At 36.7% G+C, this 27,287-nt stretch overlaps 1 protein-coding gene and 1 long non-coding RNA gene across 4 annotated transcripts; one reads left to right on the plus strand and one right to left on the minus strand.

The window, feature by feature from the left end:
* Nucleotides 1–6,757: 6,757 nt before the first annotated feature.
* LOC112277367 (uncharacterized) lies at nucleotides 6,758–15,644 on the minus strand. Of its 3 annotated transcripts, none has more exons than XM_024509568.3 (24): nucleotides 14,977–15,644; nucleotides 13,997–14,102; nucleotides 13,707–13,833; nucleotides 13,307–13,483; nucleotides 12,932–13,012; nucleotides 12,612–12,683; nucleotides 12,366–12,437; nucleotides 11,974–12,045; nucleotides 11,762–11,833; nucleotides 11,484–11,555; nucleotides 11,108–11,179; nucleotides 10,842–10,907; nucleotides 10,678–10,743; nucleotides 10,398–10,504; nucleotides 10,190–10,258; nucleotides 9,822–9,980; nucleotides 9,343–9,563; nucleotides 9,155–9,229; nucleotides 8,934–8,985; nucleotides 8,560–8,654; nucleotides 8,238–8,383; nucleotides 7,910–8,054; nucleotides 7,559–7,705; nucleotides 6,758–7,383 (listed from the first exon to the last, which is right to left on the minus strand). In XM_024509568.3, exons 2-24 carry the CDS (start codon nucleotides 14,079–14,081, stop codon nucleotides 7,162–7,164), a joined length of 2,472 nt encoding a protein of 823 aa, XP_024365336.1. In that variant the 5' UTR covers nucleotides 14,082–14,102; nucleotides 14,977–15,644; the 3' UTR covers nucleotides 6,758–7,161. The 3 variants fall into 3 exon arrangements, with proteins under 3 accessions (XP_024365336.1, XP_024365342.1, XP_090101567.1); XM_024509574.3 differs by having other exon boundaries at nucleotides 15,025–15,536; XM_090245441.1 differs by lacking the exon at nucleotides 14,977–15,644 and adding an exon at nucleotides 14,830–14,850.
* A 201-nt stretch (nucleotides 15,645–15,845) lies between these two features.
* Nucleotides 15,846–16,914, plus strand: LOC149989722 (uncharacterized). Its single transcript, XR_016499114.1, has 2 exons — nucleotides 15,846–16,147; nucleotides 16,359–16,914. It is a non-coding gene; the product is annotated as an uncharacterized LOC149989722 (long non-coding RNA).
* Nucleotides 16,915–27,287: the final 10,373 nt, after the last annotated feature.

The following is a 27,287-nucleotide window of genomic DNA, read 5'->3' on the forward strand; positions in this document are numbered from 1 at the left end:
CGTGACAGTTTGTCGAGACTTCACTCAACTCAGATATCAGAGCTAGTTCTTCTTTGTTAGAGTATAGATTATCCCACAGCTTGGAAGTGTACTAGCATTTTAGAGGTTGCAGATTACCCTCCTCTAAACTGATATTTCTTTTGTTACAATATTGGAGTCTTATTCTTCTTGGAGAGAGTGGGTTATCCCGTTTCTTGAAGCTCTTAAGGCATTTTAGAGGTTGTGGAGTACCCTCCTCTAAACCAATATTGTCTTCTTGTAGAGTCATTTCTGTCCTTCTCTTAGAATGGCCGGGGGTCAAGACATTAGTATGACGGAAAGTTCAGAGTCCAAGTTAGATGCTATCATGAATGCCTTCGCTACGTTATCGCAAAGAACTGCAGAGATTGAAGGAGTCGTGGCAAGGCTTCATAATGATGGAACATCTGGGATGGCATAATCTAGGTTGCACCAGCCTCAAACTTCTGCACTTGGAGAAGCAACTTTGCCTCAAGTTCGACAAGCACCGCTGGTTCTACAACATAAAGAGCCCCGAATTAGCCTTCCGGATAAGTTCGATGGTACGCGTTCCAAGTTTCGAGGATTCGTCAACCAAATCAGGTTGATAACAGTTTTATAACCCGAACGCTATCCAACGGAGGAGTCACGTGTTGGGCTTGTTGGAACCTTACTTACAAGACAAGCTCTATCATAGTTTGCTCCTTTGTTTGAGAAACGATCGTCCATACTAAACAACTTTGAAACCTTTTTGGAGGCATTTGCGGAAACATTTGGTGAACATGACAAGGTTCGATGGGCTACAACAAAGATCCGGTCACTACGACAAGGGATGCGTTCTACATCAATCTATGCATCGGACTTCAGGCAATTAGCATGCGACATCAATTGGGACGAAGAAGCGTTGATGAGTCAATTCTATTGGGATTTAAGGGACGATGTGAAGGATTTGTTGTTAACTCTTCCTGATCCGCAAACGCTCAACGAAGCTATTAGCCAAGCTGTGAAGTGCAATAACCGCCTATTTCAATGTCGCCAAGACCAACGTTCAAGACAACATACGGTTCGCCACATCCCAACTATGTCGGCAAGTTACGTGAATTCACATTCACAGGTAGAAGACATGCAAATTGATGCGGTACGTGTCAAATCTCTTACTCTAGAAGAAAAAAAACGGCGTATGAAAGAAGGTCTATGATTGTATTGCGGTGAAGAAGGCCACAAAGTTGGAAACTGCCCCAAGAAACAAAATCAACGTATTATCAAGACTAGGGGCATATTTATTCAAGAAAACGAGGATGCCCAGTCACAATAGGAATCGTGCGGCTGGACAGTGAAATATTGCAACAACAATCAGGTTCCTTTCTTTTCGCTCAACCTGCCCTTTGTTTTACAATCCCTTTGCTTATTGGCCCTCAGAAAATGAGAACCTTAGCATTATTAGATTCAGGAGCATCTGCTTGTTTCTTAGACGAAGAATTTGCGAAGCATCATAAGATCCCTTTAGTACAAAAATCCAAACCTGTTCACATTGAGGTCATAGATGGACGACCTTTATTATCTGGTAGTGTCACCTATGAATCAGAACCTATAGAAGTGACGTTTAAGGGCCATAGTAGTCATATTATTTTTAATATTATTAGAACCCCATCAAATCTTGTTATTCTTGATCTTTCCTGGTTGGAAAAGCATAACCCATCCATAGATTGGAAGTTGCGGAAGATGACCTTTCCCACAAAACCACCCAAGAGCAAGCCTAGTAGAAAACCCCGAATAGAAAAATCCTTATTTATTGGAGCAAGAGCGTTTATAAGATCGTCCAAAGAAGGCACACCGTTTGTCATTTATGCGACTCCAACTACCGGGGAGAGGATCTCGACAGCAAGTATACCGCAGCAATATAAGGATTTTAAAGACGTGTTTCAAAAGAAAAATGCCGACATGCTACCGGAACACAGACCATATGATTGCGCCATAGACTTACAGGAAGGGGCACAACCGCCTTTTGGCCCAATCTACAATCTATCTAGATGGAGTTGGCGGAATTGCGGAAGTACATCGACAAAAATCTAGCCAAGAACTTCAGTCGTCATTCAAAATCGTCAGCTGGAGCACCCATCTTATTTGTAAAGAAGAAAGATGGCTCATTGCGGATGTGCGTGGACTATCGAGGCCTCAACAAGGTAACAAAGAAGAATCGTTATCCGTTACCCTTGATTTCTGGTCTCTTAGAACAACTTGGACGTGCAAGGATCTTTACAAAAATTGATCTAAGGGGAGCTTACAACCTCGTACGAATCAAGGAAGGAGATGAGTGGAAGACAGCGTTCCGTACAAGGTATGGCCATTTTGAGTATAATGTCATGCCCTTTGGTCTTACCAATGCTCCAGCGGTCTTTCAACATATGATGAATGACATTTTCCGAGAGCACCTTGATGATTTTTTTGTCATCTATTTGGATGATATTTTGATATTCTCCAAAAATGAGGAAGAGCATGAAAAACACGTTCGTTTAGTCTTGGAGAAACTACGCGAACGAGGACTATATGCCAAATTGGAGAAGTGTTTATTTCACTAAATAGAAATGGAGTTTTTGAGGTTTGTTGCGACTACGGAAGGCTTGAAGATGGACCCCAAGAAGGTGGAAGCAATCGTGTCTTGGGAGGTTCCAAAGACGGTTAGAGACGTACAATGCTTTCTTGGTTTTGCTAACTTCTATTGGATCTTTATCAAGAATTACTCTCAAGTTGCTGCTCCTCTCACTCGGTTGACATGCAAGGATAAGTTGGAATGGGAACCTCTAGCAGAGAAGGCATTTCAAGACTTGAAGACCGCATTTACTACGGCTCCAATCTTGGTACATCCAGACTTTACAAAGGCCTTTTATTTAGAAACTGATGCTTCGAATTTTGCTTTAGGAGCTGTACTTTCACAAATGGGAGAAGACAAAAAGTTCCATCCGATTGCATTCTATTCTCGAAAGTTCTCTGCTGTTGAAATCAATTATGAGATCCACGATAAGGAACTTCTTGCTATAGTGAATTCTTTCCAAGAATGGCATCAATTTCTTGAAGGAGCTGCACATCCAGTGACCGTATACACAGATCACAAGAATTTGGAGTATTTCATGTCGGCTTGAGTTCTAAATCAACGTCAAGCTCGGTGGAGTATGTTGCTATCTAAGTTTGATTTTGTTATCACTTATCGACCTGGAAAGCAACAAGGACTATCTGATGCCTTATCGAGGAGATCATATCTTGTACCAAAGGCTGGAGAAGCAGCGTTTGATCAACAATGTACGACATTGTTGAAGCCAGAGCAATTTCAGCTTTGTGCTACTATTGTGCCAATTGATGCTGACTTCTTGAATGATGTACGTGCCGTGACCATTGAAGATTCAGTAGCCATTGATATTAAGTAGCGTGCCAATGACGACAAGTTCAAGGTGGAGGGAGATCTTTTATACTTTGAGGAGCGGTTATATATTCCAAAAGGACGAGCACGACTCCGAGTTCTTCAAACTCGCCACGATTTTCCAACTGCAGGACATTTTGGATTCAACAAGACCTTGGAGCTTATTTCTCGAGATTTTTGGTGGCTCCAAATGTGGAAGGATGTGAAAGATTTTGTCCTCTCATGTGACATCTGTTCAAGATCCAAGAATCCTCGGCATCGCCCTTATGGACTCCTACAGCCATTGTCGATTCTATGTCGACCATGGTCTTCAATTTCCATGGACTTCATCACGGACCTGCCATCATCGAACTCATTTGACAGCATCTTTGTCATGGTAGATCGGCTTACAAAAATGGCGCACTTTGTCCCTTGCAAGAAGACATCGTCCAGTGAAGTCACAGCAAGGCTCTTTCTCGATAATGTGTATCGTTATTATGGACTACCAGATGATATCATATCAGATCGAGGAACCCAGTTCGTATCAAAGTTTTGGAGATCTCTCTTTGAGATACTGAAGGTGGATATCAAGCTTTCTTCGGCTTTTCATCCTCAAACTGACGGTCAAATGGAACGTGTGAACCAAGTCTTAGAACAATACTTACGATGCAGCATCAACTATCAGCAAGACGATTGGACCACATATCTGTCGCTAGCTGAGTTTGCATATAACAACACCCTCCATGCATCGACTCAATACACACCATTCTTTTCCAACTATGGGTATCATCCGAAGCTTGATTTATTGAGTCCATCAACAAATAACAATCCAGCAGTTGAAGGATTTGCGAAACAACTATCAGAGCTTCAAAATACGTTGAAGCTTCAATTACAATCTACTCAAGAATCCTACAAGGTGTCTGCAGATAGATTTCGGAATCAAGCACCTACTTTCAAAATTGGAGATAAAGCATGGCTTCTTCGACGGTATATTAAGATCAAGCGACCATGTGATAAATTGGACTATCGAAGATTGGGACCATTTATCATCCAGAAGCAAATCAATCTACTGGCGTACCGTCTGGAATTACCGGCTTCTATGAAGGTACATCCAGTCTTTCATGTTTCTCTGTTGGAGCCTTATCGAGAGTCGTCTTTTCCTGGAAGAGTGCAATGTCCGCCACCTAGTATTGAGATCGAGAACCACGAGGAATACGAGGTTGAAAAGATACTGAATTCACGACGAAGGTGGGACAAGTTGGAGTATCTTGTTCATTGGTGTGGCTATGACATTAATGAGCGAACGTGGGAGCCAGCTGAAAATCTCGCCAATGCGCCGCAAAAGGTACAGGAGTTTCATCAACAACATCCTCATAAACCTAAGCCGATTCAACGATAGCTTCTTTCTGAAGCTTGCTCATCCAAGAATATAAGAAAGGGGTAGAGCACCACCAAAATTCGTAGTTGATGTAGTTATTTTCTCCAAAATAAAATAGAATTTTTTCAGCAGCCATAGTTTGGTCTTTTGATATAGATAACCAAGAGATAGATACTATGCCAGTCAAATTATCTCAACCAACTAACTCATGAAGGCGACCCCGAGATGAAGAACCACCTGCACCACGACGACAACGGAGGATACCAAGTAATCGATCACTGGTGATTGTATTTGAGTCCGAGCCTACTTACGATGGTCAGCCAGAAGGCATATTTGCAGGACAATTTCACAATGAAGACACGGAAGTTCATGCTTGGTCAGAAGTTGAAGGAGTGGACCACTACCGTTGGCTTCAAGGGTCGATGAACCACTTACCTTGTGAACAATAGTTGGAGTTCATAGCAGACGTTATGCGACAGATCTTCATTTTCTTGCATTGGTACTGATTGACAACAAAATTGCTTCTCACAGACCTCGAAGCTAAAGGAGGGGGTGATGTTAGGGACATAGTCCTTAGAACCTTCTAGAGACAAGTTTTTAGAACCTTCTGGAGACAAGCTTCTAGAACCTTCTAGAAGCAAGTCTCTGAAATCTTCAAGAAGCTTCTTAGTTGGTAGAAGATGTTAGGGACATAGTCCTTAGAACCTTCTAGAGATAAGTTTCTAGAACCTTCTAGAAGCAAGTCTCTGGAACCTTCTAAAAGCTTCCTAGTTGGTAGAAGTTGCTTGAGAAGCTTCCTAAATAGGAGTATATATTGGAATCGAGGCTGAAGAATTCTTCAGTCTCGACAACACATCTCTTGGAGCTCTAGCTCACCTCTCTGGTGTTGTTCTTGTATTCATCTGATTAATCTAGTTCTTGCCAATTCTTCTTGAACTTCTTGTTAGATCTCATGTCTGTATTTCTGTGTCCGTGACAATAATATTATAATTGAAAAGATAGAGAATTTATAAAACCATATTTGTACTTTTGAAAAGTCCAAACTATAAAATAAAATTTAATCTCAATTCTAAAAGAATAAAATAAACTAGTAGTATCCAATCTTCATCTTATACAATTGTAAAAACTAAGGTTTATCAATACATCCTGAACAACATTAAACAATACATTAGTTCCAATCTAATAAAAAATTACAATTATTATTATTTTTTTTCTATCACTATCCAATATGAAATATGAATCATTATAAGAATCAATTCAAACACCAAACATGAATAAAATACTTGCAACTTCTTTCATTGGTCCCCACATCTTGCAATCTAAAGATGACCCAAGGGTCACTTATCCATTTCACTGCTATAATTAAAATGTGACCATCTGTAATTATGCTATAGCATATCCAACATTCTTTAACATGCTCTGTCACTAGAACTCTTTATTTTCTTAGTGTAGTATCGACAACTGAAACAATAGATCGATCTAGAGAGCTTGATTTATCCATTGAAATATGGTATCCATGGAATCACTCAAGTGTAAGAATATCATAGCAGTAATTAATTGTGCACGCTGATTTTGACCGCAATTTCCACAAGGAAACCACAAGAGTGAATTCAACAGAAATTGGATCAATCAAATAAAGGCTTGTATGAGTATTGTCGTAGAGGAAGATGGACGCAAAGTAAAAAGGGCTGCACATTAGTATCTTTCCACTTGTTTGATCTAGCACAACATTGCACCCTAAAGCCTCCACCTTCGCAACTTTACCTGCCTTTAGAGGTGGTTAAGAGTTGAAGCTAGAAGTTGGAGACTAGAAATTTTTCGAACAGTAATAACGGTTGGGAAGTTACTCTGCATATCATCAAAAGAATACCCATGTGCAACTAGTTTTCTGAAACTTCTCAGTACTGTAAAATCTGGAGAACCTTGGATTTCAGGAGGTTCATAAATGATGGGACAGTTCAAATGTGACGAGTTGTAATTGTGCCACAATCTTTTAAATCACAGCAGCCCTGTTATTGCAAAAATCCATCACATTGTGAAGAGACTCATTGCACGCTTGTGACAACCCCACCAATGAGCATCTGTTGGCAGTTCCAAGACCGGTTTTGGACACTTCTAAATGCAGTACATATTACGTAGGGAGGCCACTAACTTATTTCCACACTTTTTTACCAAGAAAGTATGTGAAGCTGTGGCTCGTCTTCAGTCCTCCACATCCTTGAGGTATGGTAGCCTACAGTCACACATGTGAAATATTTGACAAAAACTAAGATTCTAATGGGGTGTTCCTCTACAAAGGGAAACTAATGAACGGGTGCCATGAACCAATTTTAATTCAAAATCAACGGGATAAACAAGGATCATTGCTGGATCTAAGAGAAAGTTGATCACTTCATCGAAGTAATTGAGAGGTAGCCATCTTTGATCTGGTATTTTCTAGGATGTAGCTATTGCTACTGCTGGCGTTGGTGAAACTGTCGCTCGTGCCTGTGAAGCCCGTGTCAGTGTGAGATGGAGCGCTTGTCAGGTCCATAGATTCCCAGCCAGATGAATAGTCGTGGGAAATTGGTGCTTTGCAGCTATGGAAATGAGGTTCGAGAATGCTGAGCACATCCTGCGTAATGGAGGCAATCCATCACAAATTTAGTCCGGAAACCAAAAAGGAGGTTAATTAACAATTGCCATTGACGAACAGAGCAGGTGTCATGGATTGGTTCAATTTATGAAAATAATTACTATTTTGTTGAATTCTCACATGCTAAACCAACTGAGAAGGATAGAAAGCTCACCTTCATCGCTGGTCGATCATCTTTATTAAATAAGGCGCACGACAGAGCAATCTCAGCCATGTCCGTGTAGATATCTTTGGGGTAGCTGTCATCGAGTTTTGAATCTACAATTGCCTCAATTCCTCCGGATTTGAACTTCGGTCTCGCCTGCCAAGTGAGGTTACCATTCAGCACTCGAAGGCACCTCAAAGACTGCCAGGAAAAGTGATTTCGACGCCGAGCAGTGCGAAAGGCTTAACAAGACATGACATTGACTACCTGAAGATAATTTCCTGAATCAATTTCACTAGCATGATGTTTGAAAATTTCAGAAGTCTATCAAGTTGAGATGCCCTGGAATTTATTTCTTACCCATTCCACTAGGTTAAATTCATCCACTCGTGAGTGGTCAATGGCTCTTTGGCCAGTCACCAGCTCCAAAAGCACGATACCAAAGCCATATACATCACTGGCAGTTGTAAGTTGCTGCCTCAGGAAGTACTGGGGATCTAAGTACCTGTCATTTACAGATAATCGTAATGTCAAGGTAAGCAGAATATTAACACTCATGTCCTTCAGATTAACATCCTTCGGGGGTATACTTCAGCAGCGGCAACCACGATGTACCTCTTGACACTGACAGGTCTAGAAAACAATTAGTGAATTTTATGCTCACAACAGGATGCTTGAACGTTCTTACCCCGCAGTACCAGCAGGTCTGGTGGAGACATGAGTGGCAAACTCATCGGTAGCTTTGGAGATTCCAAAGTCGGCCACCTTTGCTATGAGGTTATCGTCCAACAATATGTTGCTTGGTTTGACATCTCTGTGAATAACTGGTGGATCCTGGATTTTTTTAAGCATAAAATGTTAGATTAACATGCATTCCAGTCTGAACTAAGTATTGAGGTATTTCCGACTCTAGCAGGTTACAGAATAGTCCAAAGTAACATGAAATCATCAAGAACTCAATACACCACCCCAATTCTATACACCAAGTAACATGCAAATCAGAAACGTACCGCAAAAGTATGAAGGTAGTTCAAGCCGTTGGCGACGCCTACGGCTATTTCCAGGCGACTATACCAATTTAAGGACTTGCCTGAGCCATTTGGTTCTGAGAAACAAAAATCATGGTCAAGGAATACACTTAATCACCTGTGTGGACGCCATCTCAAAAGAGAAATACACATGATTGGAGTTTCAGATATACTATTTTGCTTGCGAAAACAATCCCTTTATTTGTGTAAAAATAAAAAGAAATGAATGCGAGGAGAGGGTGAAAAACAAGAAATAATTGAATGAAAAACACTCGTAATGGTTGCAATTGATAGCACTCAATGCCACATATAAATTACGCTGTGAAACACGGGAGAATGATTTTTTGCATGCTTACTGAAAAGGTGAGCATGCAGATTTCCTTGACTCATATACTCGTAGACAAGGATCTGTACACAACATAACGTTCAGTGATGCACGTAATATACTGCAGAAAACTGACTCCAACAGCTAATCCTATCTGGGAAGAAGGTTATGATACAGATGTAGGATAAATCATTCAGCAAGCGTTCAAGAAGTACGAAATGAATTATAATGGGAAATATTATTGCCCCCGACCTGTAACCCAGATTCGTCGCAAAAACCTTCCAGACGTACAAGATTCTTGTGGTGAAGCCTGCTCAGCAACATAACCTGCAACACATATGCAACATGAGACATGCACACGAGAGATGGAGGACATCAATCCCGCTCTTGACTTAAACCCTGACTATTCTATGTAGAAATGGTAGGAAGATGAATAATACCTCATTTCGGAACTCCGCCAAGCCTTGATTACTTGTGACGGAGCCTGAGGCGCGTTTGATGGCCATTGTCCTACCATCCTTGAAAGTTCCAACGAACACCTTGCCGAACCCTCCTACGCCAATCTCATGTGTCTTATTAAAACCATCGGTCGCATTTGACAGCTCAGCTAGCTTAAAGCGTTGAACGCCTGATGGTGCCTGCCAATTTGGATCATTCGCGTCTGTTGCCACACAAGAAGTTTTAATGACCAGGTTAGACCTCTTTTCCTTAGTGCTAATAAGTTGCACAACAAGGCATATCCAAAACAATTTACTTGTAGAGCAAAAAACAATCCAGAAAATCCTCTTTCAGCCTGTAAACATTACTAAAAAGCGCTAATTGAAATCAGCTTTCAAGGGAGCAATTTTCTGCTGACGAACGTAAGGAAAGAGATTACTCATATCACAAACTGTGCCAAAATTTGACACATTTAGATCACCTGCTAGTAGTGCTGGATCGAAACTAGCATCCGCTTGCTTCACCTTGTCTTTCTTACGTTTCCACAAGATGCCGTAGATGATAGCTACAATGAACAATGCACCAAAAGCACCCAGCACACCGCCTACTATGGCACCGGTATACGAGTTCTTTTTTGGATCTAAACATTCAAAAGTCAACTAACCAAGTCAGTTGCGAAATGTGGCTCAGGCTTGAAAAAGGACCTCAGTTTCTAGTGTAATCTTGGTGCTCATGTAGGCGGTAGTTCAATGTCAGTAGAGAAGGGTAGAGCATTGCCTGCTCTTATGTACCAAGAAATAACATAAATGCTTAGCGACATTAGGACTAGAGACGGGTTGGGTGGTTTACCTGTTGGTCTGCAAGTGCACAATGATGAGTTGTAAGATTCTTGATTTACGGGACAAGGTGGGCATGCATCTGGAATCACAAAACTCTATATAAGGAAAATAATTCTCATGCGTAACTCGTGACTTGATAAAACTATCAAATTATTCGTCCAATTTAACAAAAATCACTGTCTTATTCAATAATAAGGCTCGAAACTGAAGCCACTCACTATTTGTAATCAAAGATGCATATGCATCACAGAGTGTACTGGTAAGGCACTTGTTCTCCACCCTTTTTACTTTCGGATCGAAACAATTATCATCAACATCCCAAGAGCTGAAGACGAGAAAAATGATTAGTAAAAAGCCACTGTAACCAAAGAGGAAAAATAAGTGTAGATAAACAATTCAAACGATAACTCATTTTATATCCATGTCTTCTGTCCAAACGATATATGCTGCCTAGATAATGTATAGAAAACAAGAGAGTTCTCAAATTTGAAGACTTACTCGCCGAGAAAAGTAGCAGGTCTAACTGGTAGGGTGCTTCCTGTTAAGAAATTGCATTGCAAGTTCCTGCAGAAATTAAATGGTATCAGATTCAAGGAAGACAGGTTTCGAGGATCTGAAAAATCTATTTTTAAAATCGGCAAGCAAGTGTAAATTGTGCTCACAATGTTTTCACCGAAGCGCTGAGATTCGCAGGATACGATCCTGTGAATCGGTTATCCTGGAGTTGTCTGCATCAAAGAAAACGATTTCTTTGAAGATCTTCAAACCAACTTTGATGCAAGTCATTAGCAATCAGCCATACAAAAACAAAGCCGACATCTACAAATATACATATATATATAGATGAGAATTCTTCGAAAAAATTACCTTTTCCAACAAGTCAACACTTCAATCTGTTCAAAGTAGATACAAGGGAATGAAAGCTTACATATTTGAGAGATTTTGGAAGGTCCAGATCCAAGGGGGAACATCACCAGACAAATAATTCTTGGACAGTCTACTGCAAATCATTCCACAGATTCGTATACCAGCTTTTGAGCACATCAAGACACAATGCACTCCTGGTGGAGAACATACAAAAGAACAACTTACTATTATCACGTCCTACAGTCACTTCAACCTCTCTTCAAAGCTTCTATATGATACTACTCCAAGTAATAGAATTACAGGAAAAACCTGGATTTATCATCTAAAGAAATGGATTCAGACTACGATCACCTTCAAACTTGCAGACTAAACAACAGCTACGGATTACAAGGAGAACAGGCAACAGAATTTGATGGTTTTCAGGTGCAAAGGCTTACAGTTCCTTCAACATCTTCATACTTTGCCATGTATCAGGAATACCACCTGTGAGTAGATTATTGTAAACATGTCTGATCAGAACAAACACATTCGTTAAAATTATAGTATTCGTCCGAATGTACATCTATTACACAAGCAGCATAAGTAAAAACATTATGATACTACAAGTACATAATAACATAACTTCGATGAACTCCATGCCAGAGCTTCGACCAACCACTTTGAAGGATGAAACCATACACAAATGCAATTTGCAGAGTAACGAAGGGAGTCTCACAATCTCCGCAATCGAGTTAGAGCACCCATTTCCGAAGGAAGTCCTCCCCATAAACCAGAGTCCCGAATATTCCTACAGTGGCACCATTTCATGATCAGAGAAAATACCATTCTTACACCATATGGAGAAGAATTAAATGAGTTAAAAGAAGGGATTCATAGACCAAAAAACAGTATGTTGAATACCATGGAAGAACCTACTGTAACACTCACAAGTATTCAAGATTGACGAGATTCCCAAATTCGGTTGGAATCTGTGACTTCCAACTGTTTAGCCACAATGTCCTGCAATGTTTGAATGTTAAAAGCCGCTCACAAATACAGGTTAACAAGACCAGACATCAAAAATCAAGCCATCCGCCAATCTCAGTATTGACATTAGCATACAAATCAGATAAAACTCCTTCTATTGCAAAACATTTTCAAAAATCTGAAATCGCAGGTGGTATATGTGGTACGTGAGAAATCCATGTTTCCCGAAGGACATATGCAAGCCATACCAATCTCTTTGTTCTCCAAGTAAAAGTCGCCATTTCTACAGAAAGGCAAACACAAGCACAATCCAAGGTTTTCAAGTTGTCGCACATGTAGCGATGCAGACTCACATCTCACGTAGATTTGTCAAACTTCCAATCTCCTTCGGAATGTCTCCAGACATTGTATTATTTCCAGCAAAACTGTCATGATCAATCAATTATTAACATAATGAATGTCACTAGTAAGATTCTGAGAATAATGTGAAGGTTTACATAATGGTTACATAGCATCACGAGCTTTAGGTGAATTAAGTATAATCACAAAACAATAAAACGTCAAATTTCTGAATACTGTATAAAGAGGATATTACTGACAAGATCTGCAGCTGTCGAAGGTTGCCAATCTTAGATGACAAGGATCCTGTAAGGTAGCAGTTATCGATTCTTCTGCACCTCGTGGAACAGAAACACATCAGAAACACAAGGAAAACATAGATCTGCAAATCAACACATACTTGTACACGGATATTCATTCCTAGATTCTTCAAAAACTCCATTCTAAACCAGGAAGAACTTCCTCAATATACGAAAGGAAAGGGATACAAACTAACATATTAAATTTGGAGCATACTCATTCAGCCAGGAACTAAATTTGTTGTAAGTCTTGCATAAAGCTTCAACCTGAGAAAACTTACAGCTCTGTGAGGTTGAACAAGTTGAAAACGGCATCGGGTACGCCTACACCCTTTGTCAAGCCGAGATTCCATGAAACATTGCTGCGAGCACACGTTATTCAGATTCTCTCGGCTTGGAACACTTTTTGATTTGTACCATTATCATCAATGTGTTTTCTGAAATAAGATGAACCAATTAAGAGCATATTTAATTACATGATATACCCCCCCCCCTCTCTACACACAGACCAGATGGAGAAGAGCTACAAGGACGAAAAATGTTCCGCCAACACGAAGACATGAATGTACGAAATGCTACCATAAGAAAACCAGAAAACTTTCAAAAACAAACAGCTGCGAGCAAGAATCATGTGTCCACCACGCTCTGATACTTACAAAGACTTAAGCGATGTCAAATTTGCAAACGGCCTTAAATCTCCTGTAACATGATTCCATCCAGATAAGTACCCAAATTTCTGGGGATCGAAATTGCTCGCATCGAAATGCTCCAAGAAAGTGAGCTTACGAATGGAATCCGGAACATCTCCGGCCACCCCCAGAAACGTGACATTTCTGCTCATCGAACCCACTCTTCAATCGTCAAAACATATTTTGCATCCCTTGAAAATGAGCTGAATCATGAATACGGTTGTGAGCCTCATTGAAAGGGAATTTTAAAACGACGACGAATTGGGTTTCGCACGCAAGAAGAGCTTCAAGTAGTTTAATCGAAGAAGTAGAGGAAAGGCTAGGCAGAGCACATATTTTTCGATTACATAAAGGTGCGGAGTATTACAAATATATGACGTGGTTGCCCAGTGGGTCGCATTTGACCCCTGTCCAATTAAGACAGGGATTTGTACCCAAAACGTCCCAGGTTGCATTGATGCCCCACTTCGCTTTTATGTCCAACAACGCAGTAACTGCAATTTCCGAAGAAAGAAAAGCATTCAGCAGCTGCAAATAAGATAGCTCACAGCATGAAGACGAGACGGCATCTATAGAGTTGTAAGCAGAATTTTCGCCAGGACTTGAATACTTTCACATCGCTACTACGATGCAATGGGGTTCAAAGAAACTCTATACCTTCTTCATTGCTTAAAGCCGCATTCGAGCACCCTAACGAGCCTACAGTGATCACCAAGCCCAGTTGCCACCATTTTAGGGCCATTGAATAGCCCACAAACTAATCCTGCACAGATGCAATATTTATAATGTAATTACAACATGCTGCTATTCGAATCATCAGAGTCTTCTTCATCCAGAAATCCAGTTGATTGTCAAACTATTCTGTACACGACAGTCTACCATGGCCAGTTCTAAAGTAGCAAATGGCCTACTTCTTTAACAGTTCATAAGCGTCTTGTTTGAGGAAAGACTTCCGCAAGATTGGTGGGTAGAGGTAGCTTCTACATGAGCACAAACCACCTTACGAGCCGTAGATTCAAACAGGCTAGTTTTCCACATGATAACGCTTATCAAGTTATTACAGTCAGCGATATGAACTCAGTTTCAAAGGAAGTTTCGCTGAGCTTGTTATCAATTGCGATTTACCATCCATTTGAATAATCGAGATTTGATTAAAGAAAGACGGAACATGTCAGACATTGTTTGAATCATTGCCCCGTCTACTAACTCTTGAGCAGCCATCAAGATTCGGGTTCAATTCTTCGCTGGGCTTAGGATCTGAAAGTGCAGCAAAGTGCATGCAGAAGCTCCAGCTTTGCTACAATTTTCTGCTGGGAAGCACCTTAAGCAATGTTTTCCCACGGGATAAACCCCAGTTTTCCTCGTAAGTGAATGAATTATAATACCTATTTGTGTATGTTTGTTTGTGTACTTGTCTATATATTTATGCAGTTGAAGGTCCCACAGCTCTCCTAAATGAATATTGGGGTTAATCACGGCAACAAACTAACTCTGAGGTGAGGAACCACACGGCCGGCATTGGTATGCACTTCGCAAAAAGCGCTGCAGTACTCGTGCTTAAAGTCCAGCGGACATTCAACTGTACATCCTGAGCTGGCGTTTACACAGCGTTTCCTTCAAGAGGGTGTTCGACTTACCTTCACACAAACCGAACAAGAAACAGAAGCTTTCTGTGAGGCGCTTACTCCGGGATTGGAAAACCAGGTGCTCTTAAGCCACTTCAATCGTCCAACTTAACAAGACAATTCGCTGACAATGGCTTCCTCTTGTCCTTCACTGCAGAGGACACTTCCCTCTTTTCAGTTCGTCAATCTCCACCTCCCAAACAAAGAAGGACAACACCAACTCGAAGTCTGCCAAATCTTTCCGCATGCTACTTCTTCTACGCTTCATGTTGTTCCATGATCGCTGCTCCAGCTCACCACTAAAAAGAAACCAAAACTAGTCACAATACGAAACGATTGTCGTTGTGATTCCAACCCCAAACCAGCAATCCCCGTAGGTTCCGAATACGAGCAACAGTTCCACGGCTCTCAAGGTCACTTGAATTGACACAAAAATCACACACACACGCTATCATACACAACCCCAAATCCTACAACCCCGCAACGGCATCATCATCAGCCAAGGTGCGCTGCAAAATCAGGCACGTGGTCGGCACGTAGTGCTTTGTAAAAACATGCTCACATCACACCTGACACAACAGCTCACATATGTTGACTTTCTCGTCACCCTCATCAGCCCAATGCGATCTCCCCCCCCCCCTCCCGAGCTGGGTAAACATGAGTCATCTGCAACAAGGAGAAGCTTCGACAAAACAAGGATGAATGCTCCAAGAGCTAGCACCCTACTTCGCTGTCTCACACACACACGCAGTCACTGACAACAAAGTCTTGAGATGAAAAAGGTAAAAGAAGACCAACATAGTTGTGGTCGGCCCCATGAAGCTCCATAAATAGCGCGTGAGTGGACCCAGGTTGCAATATATCCTCCTCATCCCCCTCCCTCCCTCCCCACCTGGGTGCTTCTTTTTCTTATTCTTCTTCCACTTGGCCTCGTGCCTTACCAATCTGTCTCGACCCTCACCCACTTTCAGCCCTTTCAGATCTGGACCAGTGACATTTGCAGCGTGAGCGGCGGCAGTGGCAGGGAAAGAGGCTCTCACGTTTGCATACCCTCCGAGAATAGTCTGCCTCTCCTCTCTCCCTCTCCTCTCACACAGATGATGGCAATCACTTCTACTTCACAGATGAAGATAAAATTCTCGGGGTGGGTCCATACTGCGACGATACCTCAAGAGCTTCTTCGGTAAGGGGATGATGATGATGCATCACTGCACAGACTGCACAGTCTACACAGTCAGTGACGCTGTAGCAATGGATGGGAGTGTTGTATTCTATTTCTTCTTCATATTTTAGTGTATTGGTATGTCTGGAATCTGCTTGTTTTTCGGCGTTCGACATGCTCTCGGTTGGTTGGGAAGAACTTTACAACACACATGCTTTAATGTGGTGCTCAGTTGCGAGTTACTCAGGTCAATGGGGATATGGACATTCTGGTCAACTCCCCAGTGAACGGGTTTTTCAACGCCACTGCGTGTGTAGAGTCGAAGCAGGAAAATGAACTCTCGTCCAAGAATGCTGGGTGGAGACTATGATGGAGTATTGACTTCAATATATATATATATATATATATATACATCTCTATAATTGGGGGGTGGTTGGTTGAGGAGGAAAGTGGGTGGAGAGGAAAGTTAGACATAAAATTGCAGAATCACCAAATTGTGAAGTTGATGAAACAGAGAGAGCGTCAATCTCCAAAGTACTAGAGTACAATTTGTTTGTTAGTGGTATGGGAAGAAATTGGAGCATCCTTTTTTTGGTCTCCACCCTAATCAGCTCTTTAAAGTTGTCTTCTTTTAGTTAGACTAGAAAACAATTTGTATGTGGACAAGTTAATAGGTAATGAAGGCAAGTCTAAGTTGCCATTGAGAAGAATCATCTCCATTTCAATAAAAGGATTAGAAAAGGGTGTCAATAACTCTTCAATTTGTCATTAAATCATTGGTCCACTTAGTTCTTTTACCAATATTTCCCTTACACCTATTCTCTCGTTTTTTCTTGATAATTGTAGGTATTTCGAAAAATAAGTAAAATAAATAATAATAATAATAATAATAATGTAAAAAGTTGAGAAAACGAATAATTGAAAGAGTGTTTGGTGCCACTTCTGGATGCAAATTTAGGTTCATTAGGTGTTGGAAATACATCTCAAAAGATTTTCAAAACCTGTATATTTAGAGTGGAATATTGATGTGTAATTATTGCTTATTAAAGAGGAAAGCAAATTGGCATTTGAAGTTGTTAAAAAAAATTGTTTAAAACATAAGATGTTCTTCTTTAGTATATCCAATCTTCTTAAAAGTAGGATGTATAAAATCATATTTAAAAACAAATTCTTCATATAAAAATATTTATGTTAATTATCATTGTATATTGTTTATTTAAATTAATTTCTCCAAAATAAGGATATAGGTTTTTATGAATTTTTTATTTATTATTCAAAACTAATATATAATAAAGTAATTAATATTTATTTTCAATAAAATTTACTTTTTATATTTTTTATTACATAAATATATATATATATATATATATATATATATTCTATTATAAATCAACCAATATGGCCTACATAAAACCATATAATGTGCTAACAATTTTTTCTACTTCTTTTTTTCTAACAATTTTTGCTAATAATGTTTTTTTTAGAATTTTGTGAAGCTATAAAATAAACATCCAATAGTTTGGATTCTTGTTTTTAAAAGAGTCTACATGAGTTTTTTGTCAACTTATACATATAAAGATAAAAAAAAAGATTATTTTTCGTATTTTCAATGCTTCTATTATATTCCTCTCTTAATCAGCAATTCTTTGATATCTTTATATTAAAAAACACACCTTCTAAAATTATATACATACATTTTTAGCATTAATCTTATTTTTAATTACATACATATATAAATATATATATATATATATATATATACATCTTGATATATTTAAATTAATTTTTATTTATTTTTTACTTTTATTTATGTTTTCTTTTGAAATAAATTTTATACTTCTTTTTATTAATATTTATGGAAATTACTAGAATTAGATAAATTATTTCTCAAGCATATAGCTCTTTAAGTTCTTATTGATTTAAAAATTTATAATAAGTTTTATTTAAGTATGTTAATACATAATATTATTTATGTGATTTATAAAAAAAGACTAATTTTTTTAATATTACAAATCAAACCAAATAATTTCTATTCAAATATAAATAAGATCATTTTGTTTCGTTAATATTATCACAAATATTTTGATTTTGAATTTTATGATAATTTATGTAATTAAAATGAATAAATAAAATGATCTATGTTATATTTTTATACAAAGACTTATATAAAAAATAATCATCAATTTTTAAAATTGTATCATATAATTTGAATTTAATTTAAAATTGATCAAGGATTTTAGTTTATATCAAAGTTTTCAAAGAAATTCTTTAAAATCTTAAATATAAAAATCAAACTTTTATCAAAAATTTATTGTTAAACCAACACAAATAAATAAAGTTACATATCAGATATTATAGAAATAATTACATCACACCAATATTTATTTTTAATTCTCTCTCTCTCTCTCTCTCTCTCTCTCTCTCTATATATATATATATATATATATATATATTTATTTATTTATATTTATATTTAAGTGAATTTAGTTATACAATAAAATTACATGATTTTAAATTGATTTTACTTATTATTTATAAATTAATACTTTCAATATTTAAAAGAAAATAACTTTATAATAAAAATGTTATATGTTAACTTTTTAAATTTTATACAAATGTAAAGATATAATAAAATAAAAATTCAAGAATTATTTGAAATAAATAAATAAGATTAGATAAAGTAATATTAAATATTCTTTAAAATATAAGATATATTTAAAAGTAATAATGTAATTTAATTATATTTTATAATAATATAAATTTATTGATAATGGTATAAATATAGAAAATTTATTATTAAAATAATATAAATATATATCACCAAAAAATATAAAAAATAATAAGAAAGAAGATAATAAGAAATTAAAATAATTTTTATTAAATAGATAAAAACTAAAAAGTCTCAAATCAAGACTAGAATATAAAAAAGATTTGACAAGATTTAAGATGGTCTTAATCTTACTTCTATATATATTAACTACTAAAAAGACCTTGTAGACCATGAAATTTAAGAGTCTAAATTATAAGTTCATTCTAATAGAATTTTCTTATATTATAAAGCTTATAAGCTAATTTTTAATAGTTATATAGCATATTTGAAAGAATATTAAGATTTAGCTTTTATCTAAATAGCTTCTTTAATATATTTTAAGAAATAAATTCTTTACTTAACATGTTTCTATATACTTCTATTTCTATCTATATAAGTAATATAAACATCTAATATATATATATATATATATATATATATATATATATTATAGCCAACCATTATAAACTATATATATATATATTTTATAGCCAACCATTACAAACTATATATATATATATATATATATATATATATATATATATATATTATAAATTAATAAAATCTAAGATTTTTATAAGATATTTGTAAGAAAAATTAATCTATGTTTTATGAAAGGCTTAGGTTACTAATACTCTTTAAGTTAATATATGCATATCTATTATGTATATTTACATATCCAAGGCTTTTGATTTGCTCATCTAAATCCTATTTTTCTTATTTCTATGTAAGTCTTGGTTTCCTTCCTTTTCTCTTTTGTCTCAATACAAGTCTTGATTTCATACCACAAATTGCAACACAAATTTGCAATAAGATGAAATACTAGCAAATAAAAGAAACATAAGAACATTAATGTTAGTTTAGTGAGTAGTTGGATGAGAAAAGGTAATGTAGCTACTTTATCCTCAATTGAGACTCCTGCCATGATAAACTTTTTTTTCTTCACTTCCAATATTTACATGCATAGTTATATTATGGTTGTGTAGGTGCTGAGATAGTAGTCAAGTTGTGATTGCATCATCTTATGCATGATTTTTCATGGATGTAATTTTTTTTCATGTAATTAAAAAATAAAAAATAAGATCAATGTATTATAATATCTAAATATATGGAAAGAAAGAAGACAAATCAATTTTATTACATTCCTATGCTATTGATCCAAATATTTTGTTGAAACACCATAGCAGCTTGCTTTGCAAGCTCTATAATTTGAAATTGAGTAGAAACAAAAGTATGAGTAAAAGATAGAACCTCATAGAAAGAAATGAATTAGAAGAGTTAAGAAAGACAATATGAACTTAATGGAACATAAGCAAGATGTATACTTAAAATAGATATAAGTTCTACTTATAATATTACAAGCTTCTTGTAAGCTACTTGAAGAATTTTCAATGTAATTTCAACTTTTTAAGCATTGTATTGCTTTGCAACGTCTCAACATTTGACTTCATCAAATTTACAAACCTGAATTAATAGCCATAATTCACTTTTTTTTTTTTTTTTTTTTTTTTTTTTTTAATAAACAATGATAAATATCATCCGTTGCTTTTTATAACTTTTTTCTATTCACTTCATCTTAGATTGAAATTTACATCAAACAAACTTGTAATATGGTCCTTTGTCATAAAAAATTACAAATCAGCAAATAAACGTTATGAATTGAAATTCTGAAGTCTTTGCTAAGACAATTGTTGAATTATTACTAAGTTATTATATCAAGCAAAGATTAGTGCTACAAAATAGAAAAGAAATGGCAAGATTTTGTCACGGACATACTCATGTAAGGTAGTAATTACATATACAAATAGGTAGAAGTAACTAAAAGTAAATAAAAATAAATTAATTCTATAGTATTTAATATGAAAGCTTCCTAGAAGCTTCATAGATGTTGCTTTGACTTCATAGGTGTCTTTAATTGACTTTTTGGATTAGAAACGTGGTCAAAAACTTAACCATGTGCCACACATGTTGTTAGCTTGAAGATCAAGTTAACTATATGGCCCACACATAGAAAAACTTGCCTTGTAAGTCAAGGCATGTGACCTACAAAGTCAACACATATTGGAGGTCCTATAGAACGTCGCCACGTAGCCCTAGTTAGATAGTATATATAGAAACAAGAGTGAAGCCTTCTTTACTCTTGTCAACTCCTTTCTTGCTTCCAGTCTAGTTTCAAGGGTCTTTAGTTTTCTTGTCTTTTGGCAATAGTCATTCCAGTTTCTCTTTCAATATACATACTTTTTTATTTATATTTTGTTACCTTTCTTTGAGTGAAGGCTGACTTGTCTGAATTGCTTTTTCATCAAGTTCTTGTCCTTGACAGATTAACAAGAGTATACCTACAATATTAGAGCTTTGTCTAATCTTGATTAGAAGTAGATTACTCTTTTATCTTGATAAGATATAAGCATATTAGAAGTTACGGATTACCCTCTTCTAAACTGATATTGTCCTTAGTATTTTCTTTGTTCTTAAGTCCTCTCTTTTATTTGTCTTGAGCGATATTAGACATCTTCTCTTTTCTAAGTGTTATTATAGCAGAACTTGTTGAAATGAAGAGTGCAATGGCACAAATGCAAGAACAATTGAGGGAGTTAATACTTGTGATGCATCAACTCAATTTACCACCACAAGGAGCAACAAGATTGGCAGGAAGTGAAGATATAGAAATGATTGAAGCTACTTCAACATCTGCACCAAACTATGTCCTTTCTCCTATGGTGGAACGCCCTTCCACTGTTATAGAACCAAGAATTACCCTACCCGAGAAGTTTGATGGCACTAGATCCAAGTTTCAAGGATTTATCAATCAATTAAAACTTGTGATTGAACTTCAACCCCAAAGCTATCCAAATCCAAGATCGCAAGTTAGATTTATTGGTACGCTGCTTTCTAGTTCAGCACTATCGTGGTTTTCATCTTTTTTTGAACGGCGAGATCTAATATTGGATAATCTAGAGGTTTTTTTGGTAGAGTTTTGATCCATGTATGGAGAACATGATACAATTCGTGTTGCAACTAATAAGATCTATATTTTACGACAAGGCAATCGATTAGTAACGTTGTACGCTTCATAATTTTGATAACTTACAATTGATATGAAGTGGGATGGTATTGTACTTATTAGCCAATTTCTCTACGGATTACAATATGAGGTAAAAAAAATTAATGCTCAACTTACTTGATCATCAAACATTGAATCAAGCAATGACTTTGTTGTGAAGTGCGACAATCACCTTTTTGAATTTCGATCTGAGAACCGTACAAGTAGACATCAACGTTACTATAATTCAATGGCAACACCAATACCTCTTCAACACATATATTCGGAAGTAGAGGATATGCAAATTGATACAGTACGTTTCAAACCTCTTACTAAGCAAGAAAAGACTCGTCGTTGTCAAGAAGGATTATGTTTATATTGTAGAGAACCAAAGCACACTGCTCAACATTGTCCAAAAAAATGACGCAATCACAAAATGAGGAGTATGGCTGCGAAAGAAGACAATATGTCGAAAAACGAATTTGTCCAGCTACAATAGGGACCGTGCGGTTGGAACCTTGCACAACATCTAGTAAAGGTCCTATTCTCTCCTCAGAGCCCTCTCCTTATTTTACATTAAATATTATTTTAGGACCTAAATATTACAAAGCCTCTATTTTATTAGATTCAGGAGCCTCGGCGTGTTTCTTAGATGAAGAATTTACTAAAAGACATAGCATAACTTTAGTAAAGAAAACTAAACTTGTTCATGTAGAAGTCATAGATGGTCGTCCATTATCTTCTAGAAATATTACTCATGAAACCCTTCCTATAGAAGTAATAATCAATGGTCATAATAGCTTTGTAGTATTTAATATCATTAGATTTCCCTCTAATCCCATCATTTTAGATTTATCGTGGTTAGAAAAATACAACCCTCAAATAGATTGGATTTTCTAAATTCTTACTTTCTCTAAAAGTATAACTAATATTGTAGTTAATCAGGTAGAGAGTCATAAGTCCAGTTCAATTAAACCCGTATTCATAGGTACAAAAGCTTTCTTGCATACTGCTATGAAAAAATCACCATATATTATTTATGCCACACCTGTTTTTACTGGTGGAAAGACTTCAAGTGGCATTCCAAGCCAATATTAAGAATTTCAAGATGTATTCGAAAAAAAAATGTAGATACACTCCCGAAACATCGTCCCTATGATTGCTCAATTGACCTTCATGAAGGAGCACAACCGCCATTTGGATCAATCTACATTTTATCACAAAGTGAGTTGACTGAACTCAAAGAGTATATTGAAGAAAATCTAGCCAAGAATTTCATACGCCATTCTAAATCTCCGGCAGGAGCTCCAATTCTATTTGTGAAGAAAAAAGATGGATCATTGCGGATGTGTGTTGATTATCGAGGACTCAACAAGATTACCATCAAGAACAGGTATCCACTACCTTTAATATCTGGACTTCTTGATCAGCTGAATCAGGCTAAGATCTATACAAAAATAGATCTCGGGGGATCATACAATCTAGTACGCATCAAAGAAGGAGATAAATGGAAGACTGCGTTTTGAACTGGGTATGGATATTTTGAATACAACGTCATGCTTTTTGGACTTACAAATGCACCAGCAGCTTTTCAATATCTAATGAATGATGTTTTTTGAGAGTTTTTGGACGATTTTGTGGTCTATTATCTAGATGACATCTTGATCTATTCTAAGAATCCAAAAGAACATGAACTTCATGTTCGTCATGTGTTACAAAAATTAAGAGATGCAAGATTCTATGCCAAGATAGAAAAATATGTATTCCACACTGCTCAAGTCGATTTCTTAGGTTACATCATTTCAAGTGATGGACTTATGATGGATCCTAAGAAAGTTCAAAGTATTATAGATTGAAAGATCCCAAAAACGATAAGAGATGTCCAATGCTTTTAGGAATTTGCCAACTACTATTGGATCTTCATCAAGGACTTCTCTCTACTTGCAACTCCACTTACACGTTTGACTTATAAAGACAAACTCCAATGGAATCAAGAAGCAAAAGTTGCTTTTGAATCTTTGAAGATAGCATTTGTTTCTGCACCAATCTTATATCATGTTGATTTTTCCAAAGCATTCTTTATGGAAACACATGCATCAGACTTTGCTCTGGGTGCAGTTTTATCACAAATAGGAAAAGATGACAAACTTCATCTAGTAGCCTTTCATTCAAGAAAATTCTTAGCAGCAGAAATTAATTACGAGATCCACGACAAAGAACTTCTTGCAATCGTGGATTCTTTTCAAGAATGGTGTCATTATCTAGAAGGCGCTTCCAGTCCAGTCATCGTGTATACGGATCACAAGAACCTCGAGTATTTTATATGAGCACACGTATTAAATCACCGTCAATCTTGTTGGAGCATTTTTTTATCAAGATTCGAGTTCATCATTACTTATCGGCCAAGAAAACAACAAGGTTTGTCCGATGCCTTGTCTAGACGTTATTATCTTGTACCAAAAGAAGGAGATGTAGCTTTTGAGCAATAAAGAATGGTTCTCTTGAAGCCGGAGCAATTTCATCTTCGAGCAATAAAATTAACATTGACTGTTGATTTAACTTTTCTTAAGCAAGTCCACTTAAGTATGTCTTCAGACCCTCTTGTTCATGATATCAAGAATAATTCTTCTAAATCTCATGATCCCTCTAAATTTGAATTTAAGAACAACCTTATCTATTTGGAAGGATGCCTATATGTTCTAGAAGGAGAAGCACGTTAACGTATTCTTCAAGCTCATCACGACTTTCCAGCAGCAAGATATTTTAGATATAATAAGACTTTGGACCTGGTATCTAGGGATTTTTGGTGGCCTCAAATGTGGAAGGTAGTCAAATATTTTGTATAATCATGTGATGTTTGCTCAAGATCAAAAACTCCTTGTCATCGATCCTTTGGACTTCTTCAGCCATTACCCATTCCATAACAACCATGGTCTTCTGTTTCTATGGACTTCATCACAGATCTTCCAATCTCAGGTTTTTATGACTCTATATTCGTGATAGTAGATCATTTTACCAAGATGACACATTTTGTACCATGTATAAAACATATCACAGGTGAAGAAATAGCTAAGCTCTTTCTTGACAATATCTATCGCTATCATGGATTACTCAATGATATTATATCGGATAGGGGAATTCAATTTGTATCAAGATTTTGGCGGACTCTTTTTAAGATTCTAAAAATAGTTATAAAACTATCTTCGATATTCCATCCTCAAACTGATGCACAAACGGAACGTGTTAATCAATTTTTGGAGTAATATTTAAGATGTACCATTAATTACCAATAAGATGATTAGACAACTCTTTTGCCATTGGTAGAGTTTGCTTACAATAACATGGTACATTCTTCTATAAAACAAACACCTTTCTTTGTTAATTATGGTTATCATCCACGACTTGATACTTTTGACTTTTCACAAGTTGATAATCCTACTGCAAAAGATTTGGCAATTCATTTATCAGAGCTACATGCAACGATCAAGGCGCAGTTAAAAGAGGCTCAAGAACAACAAAAGGTCAATGCGGATGTCTATCGAAAGGAACAACTATCATTCCTCTTGGGTGATAAGGTATGGCTATTTTGTGACAATATCAAGACCACTCGTCCTTATGACAAGTTCGACTATCGAAGACTTGGACCATTTTCTATTTCTACACAAATCAATCTAGTTGCATATCGTTTACATCTATCGGAGTCAATAAAAATCCATCTAGTATTCCACTAGTCTCTTCTTGAACCATACAAGATAGTCGACATACCAAAAAGATGACAAGCTCTACCTCTTCTTGTAGAAGTGGACAATAATGAAGAATTTGAAGTAGAAGAAGTCTTAGATTCAAGGCGACGTCAAAATAAATTGGAATATCTTGTCCATTGATGCGGATATGATATTAATAAACGCACATGGGAGCCAATAAAGAACCTTGCAAATACAGCAAAGGCGGTGGAAGCTTTTCATCGATGACATCCATCAAAATCAAGATGAAAACCTTCTTTATAAAAGAAACAACATCTAGGTAAGATAACATTCTACTTTCAATCTTTATTTGTAGCTTCTTTGTAGTTGTGACGCTTAGAAGATGGAGAACCAACAACCAGCATATTTGACTCAAGAGCCTTTATTTGCTGACCTGTCGGATGAGACATTATGATTGTCACAACCTTCAAGACGATGCAATCAAGATGAAGATCTTCAAGAACGACATGTTCTTCCTCGAATAGATGGTGAGATACAATGCGTTTGGTATCACGATTTGGGAAGGGACTCCTGATGTTTGGTGATTTTGCTAGAGGTAGGAACAACCTCCGATGGTGTTTCAAATGTTTTATTCGAAGTAAGTTATGAAGGCCTCAACAATGATCAAATAACTGGGTGGTCTTCTCGCCCTGGTATGGGACACTACTAATGGTTGAGAGGCCCTATCAATCATCTTTGAAGAGAACAAAGATCAGAGTATGTGGCAAATATAATTTGTTGCATCATAGATTTTCTTAACATATGATGACTGCTCCTCGTCGAACTCGTCCCTAGAAGAGGGGGTAATGTCACGGACATACTCATATAAGCTAGTAATTACATATACAAATAGGTGGAAGTAAGTAAAAGTAGGTAAAAGTAAGTTAATTCTATAGTATTTAATATAGAAGCTTCTTAGAAGCTTCATAGACTCTGCTTTGACTTCATAGGTGTCTTTAATTGACTTTTTGGATTAGAAACGTGGTCAACAACTTAGCCATGTGCCACACATGTTATTAGCTTGAAGATCAAGCTAACTACGTGGCTCACACATAGAAAAACTTGCCTTGTAAGTCAAGGCATATGTCTTACAAAATCAACACATATTAGAGGTCCTATAGAATGTCGCCACATAGTCCCTAGTTAGATAGTATATATAGAGACAAGAGTGAAGCCTTTTTCACTCTTATCAATTTTTTTCTTGCTTCCTGTCTAGTTTCAAGGGTCTCTAGTTTTCTTGTCTTTTGGCAATAGTCATTCCAGTTTTTCTTTCAATATACATACTTATTTATTTATATTTTGTTACATTTCTTTGAGTGAAGGCTCACTTGTTTAAATTGCTTTTTCATCGAGTTCTTGTCCTTGAGAGATTTGTACCAAGGCAAGGAAGAGAAGAAGAAGTGTCGAGATCCATTTCAAAATAAGAAAAAAATGATTTGGATGATCCAATAAGAAGCCTTAGGTGTGTGTATAGATATAATGGATGTATGTATAACAACTTGGGATATTCTTACAACTTGAGCCTTTAAAAAAAAGTAACTATTAAGTATCATAAGCTATCAACAA

This window comes from Physcomitrium patens, chromosome 2, assembly GCF_059467195.1.
Source record: "Physcomitrium patens ecotype Gransden chromosome 2, ASM5946719v1, whole genome shotgun sequence".
Taxonomy (NCBI): Eukaryota; Viridiplantae; Streptophyta; class Bryopsida; order Funariales; family Funariaceae; genus Physcomitrium; species Physcomitrium patens.

Bases quoted from the DNA above. Each gene is read 5' to 3' on its own strand.
- LOC112277367 (XM_024509568.3), bottom strand. From the start codon at position 14,081: ATGGCCCTAAAATGGTGGCAACTGGGCTTGGTGATCACTGTAGGCTCG. The intron at 12,684-12,931 runs GTAAGTTTTCTC...CACGAGGTGCAG, and splicing joins TTGTTCAACCTCACAGAGCT to AAGAATCGATAACTGCTACC. The intron at 8,655-8,933 runs GTAAGCATGCAA...TTTGTTTCTCAG, and splicing joins TCTGCATGCTCACCTTTTCA to AACCAAATGGCTCAGGCAAG.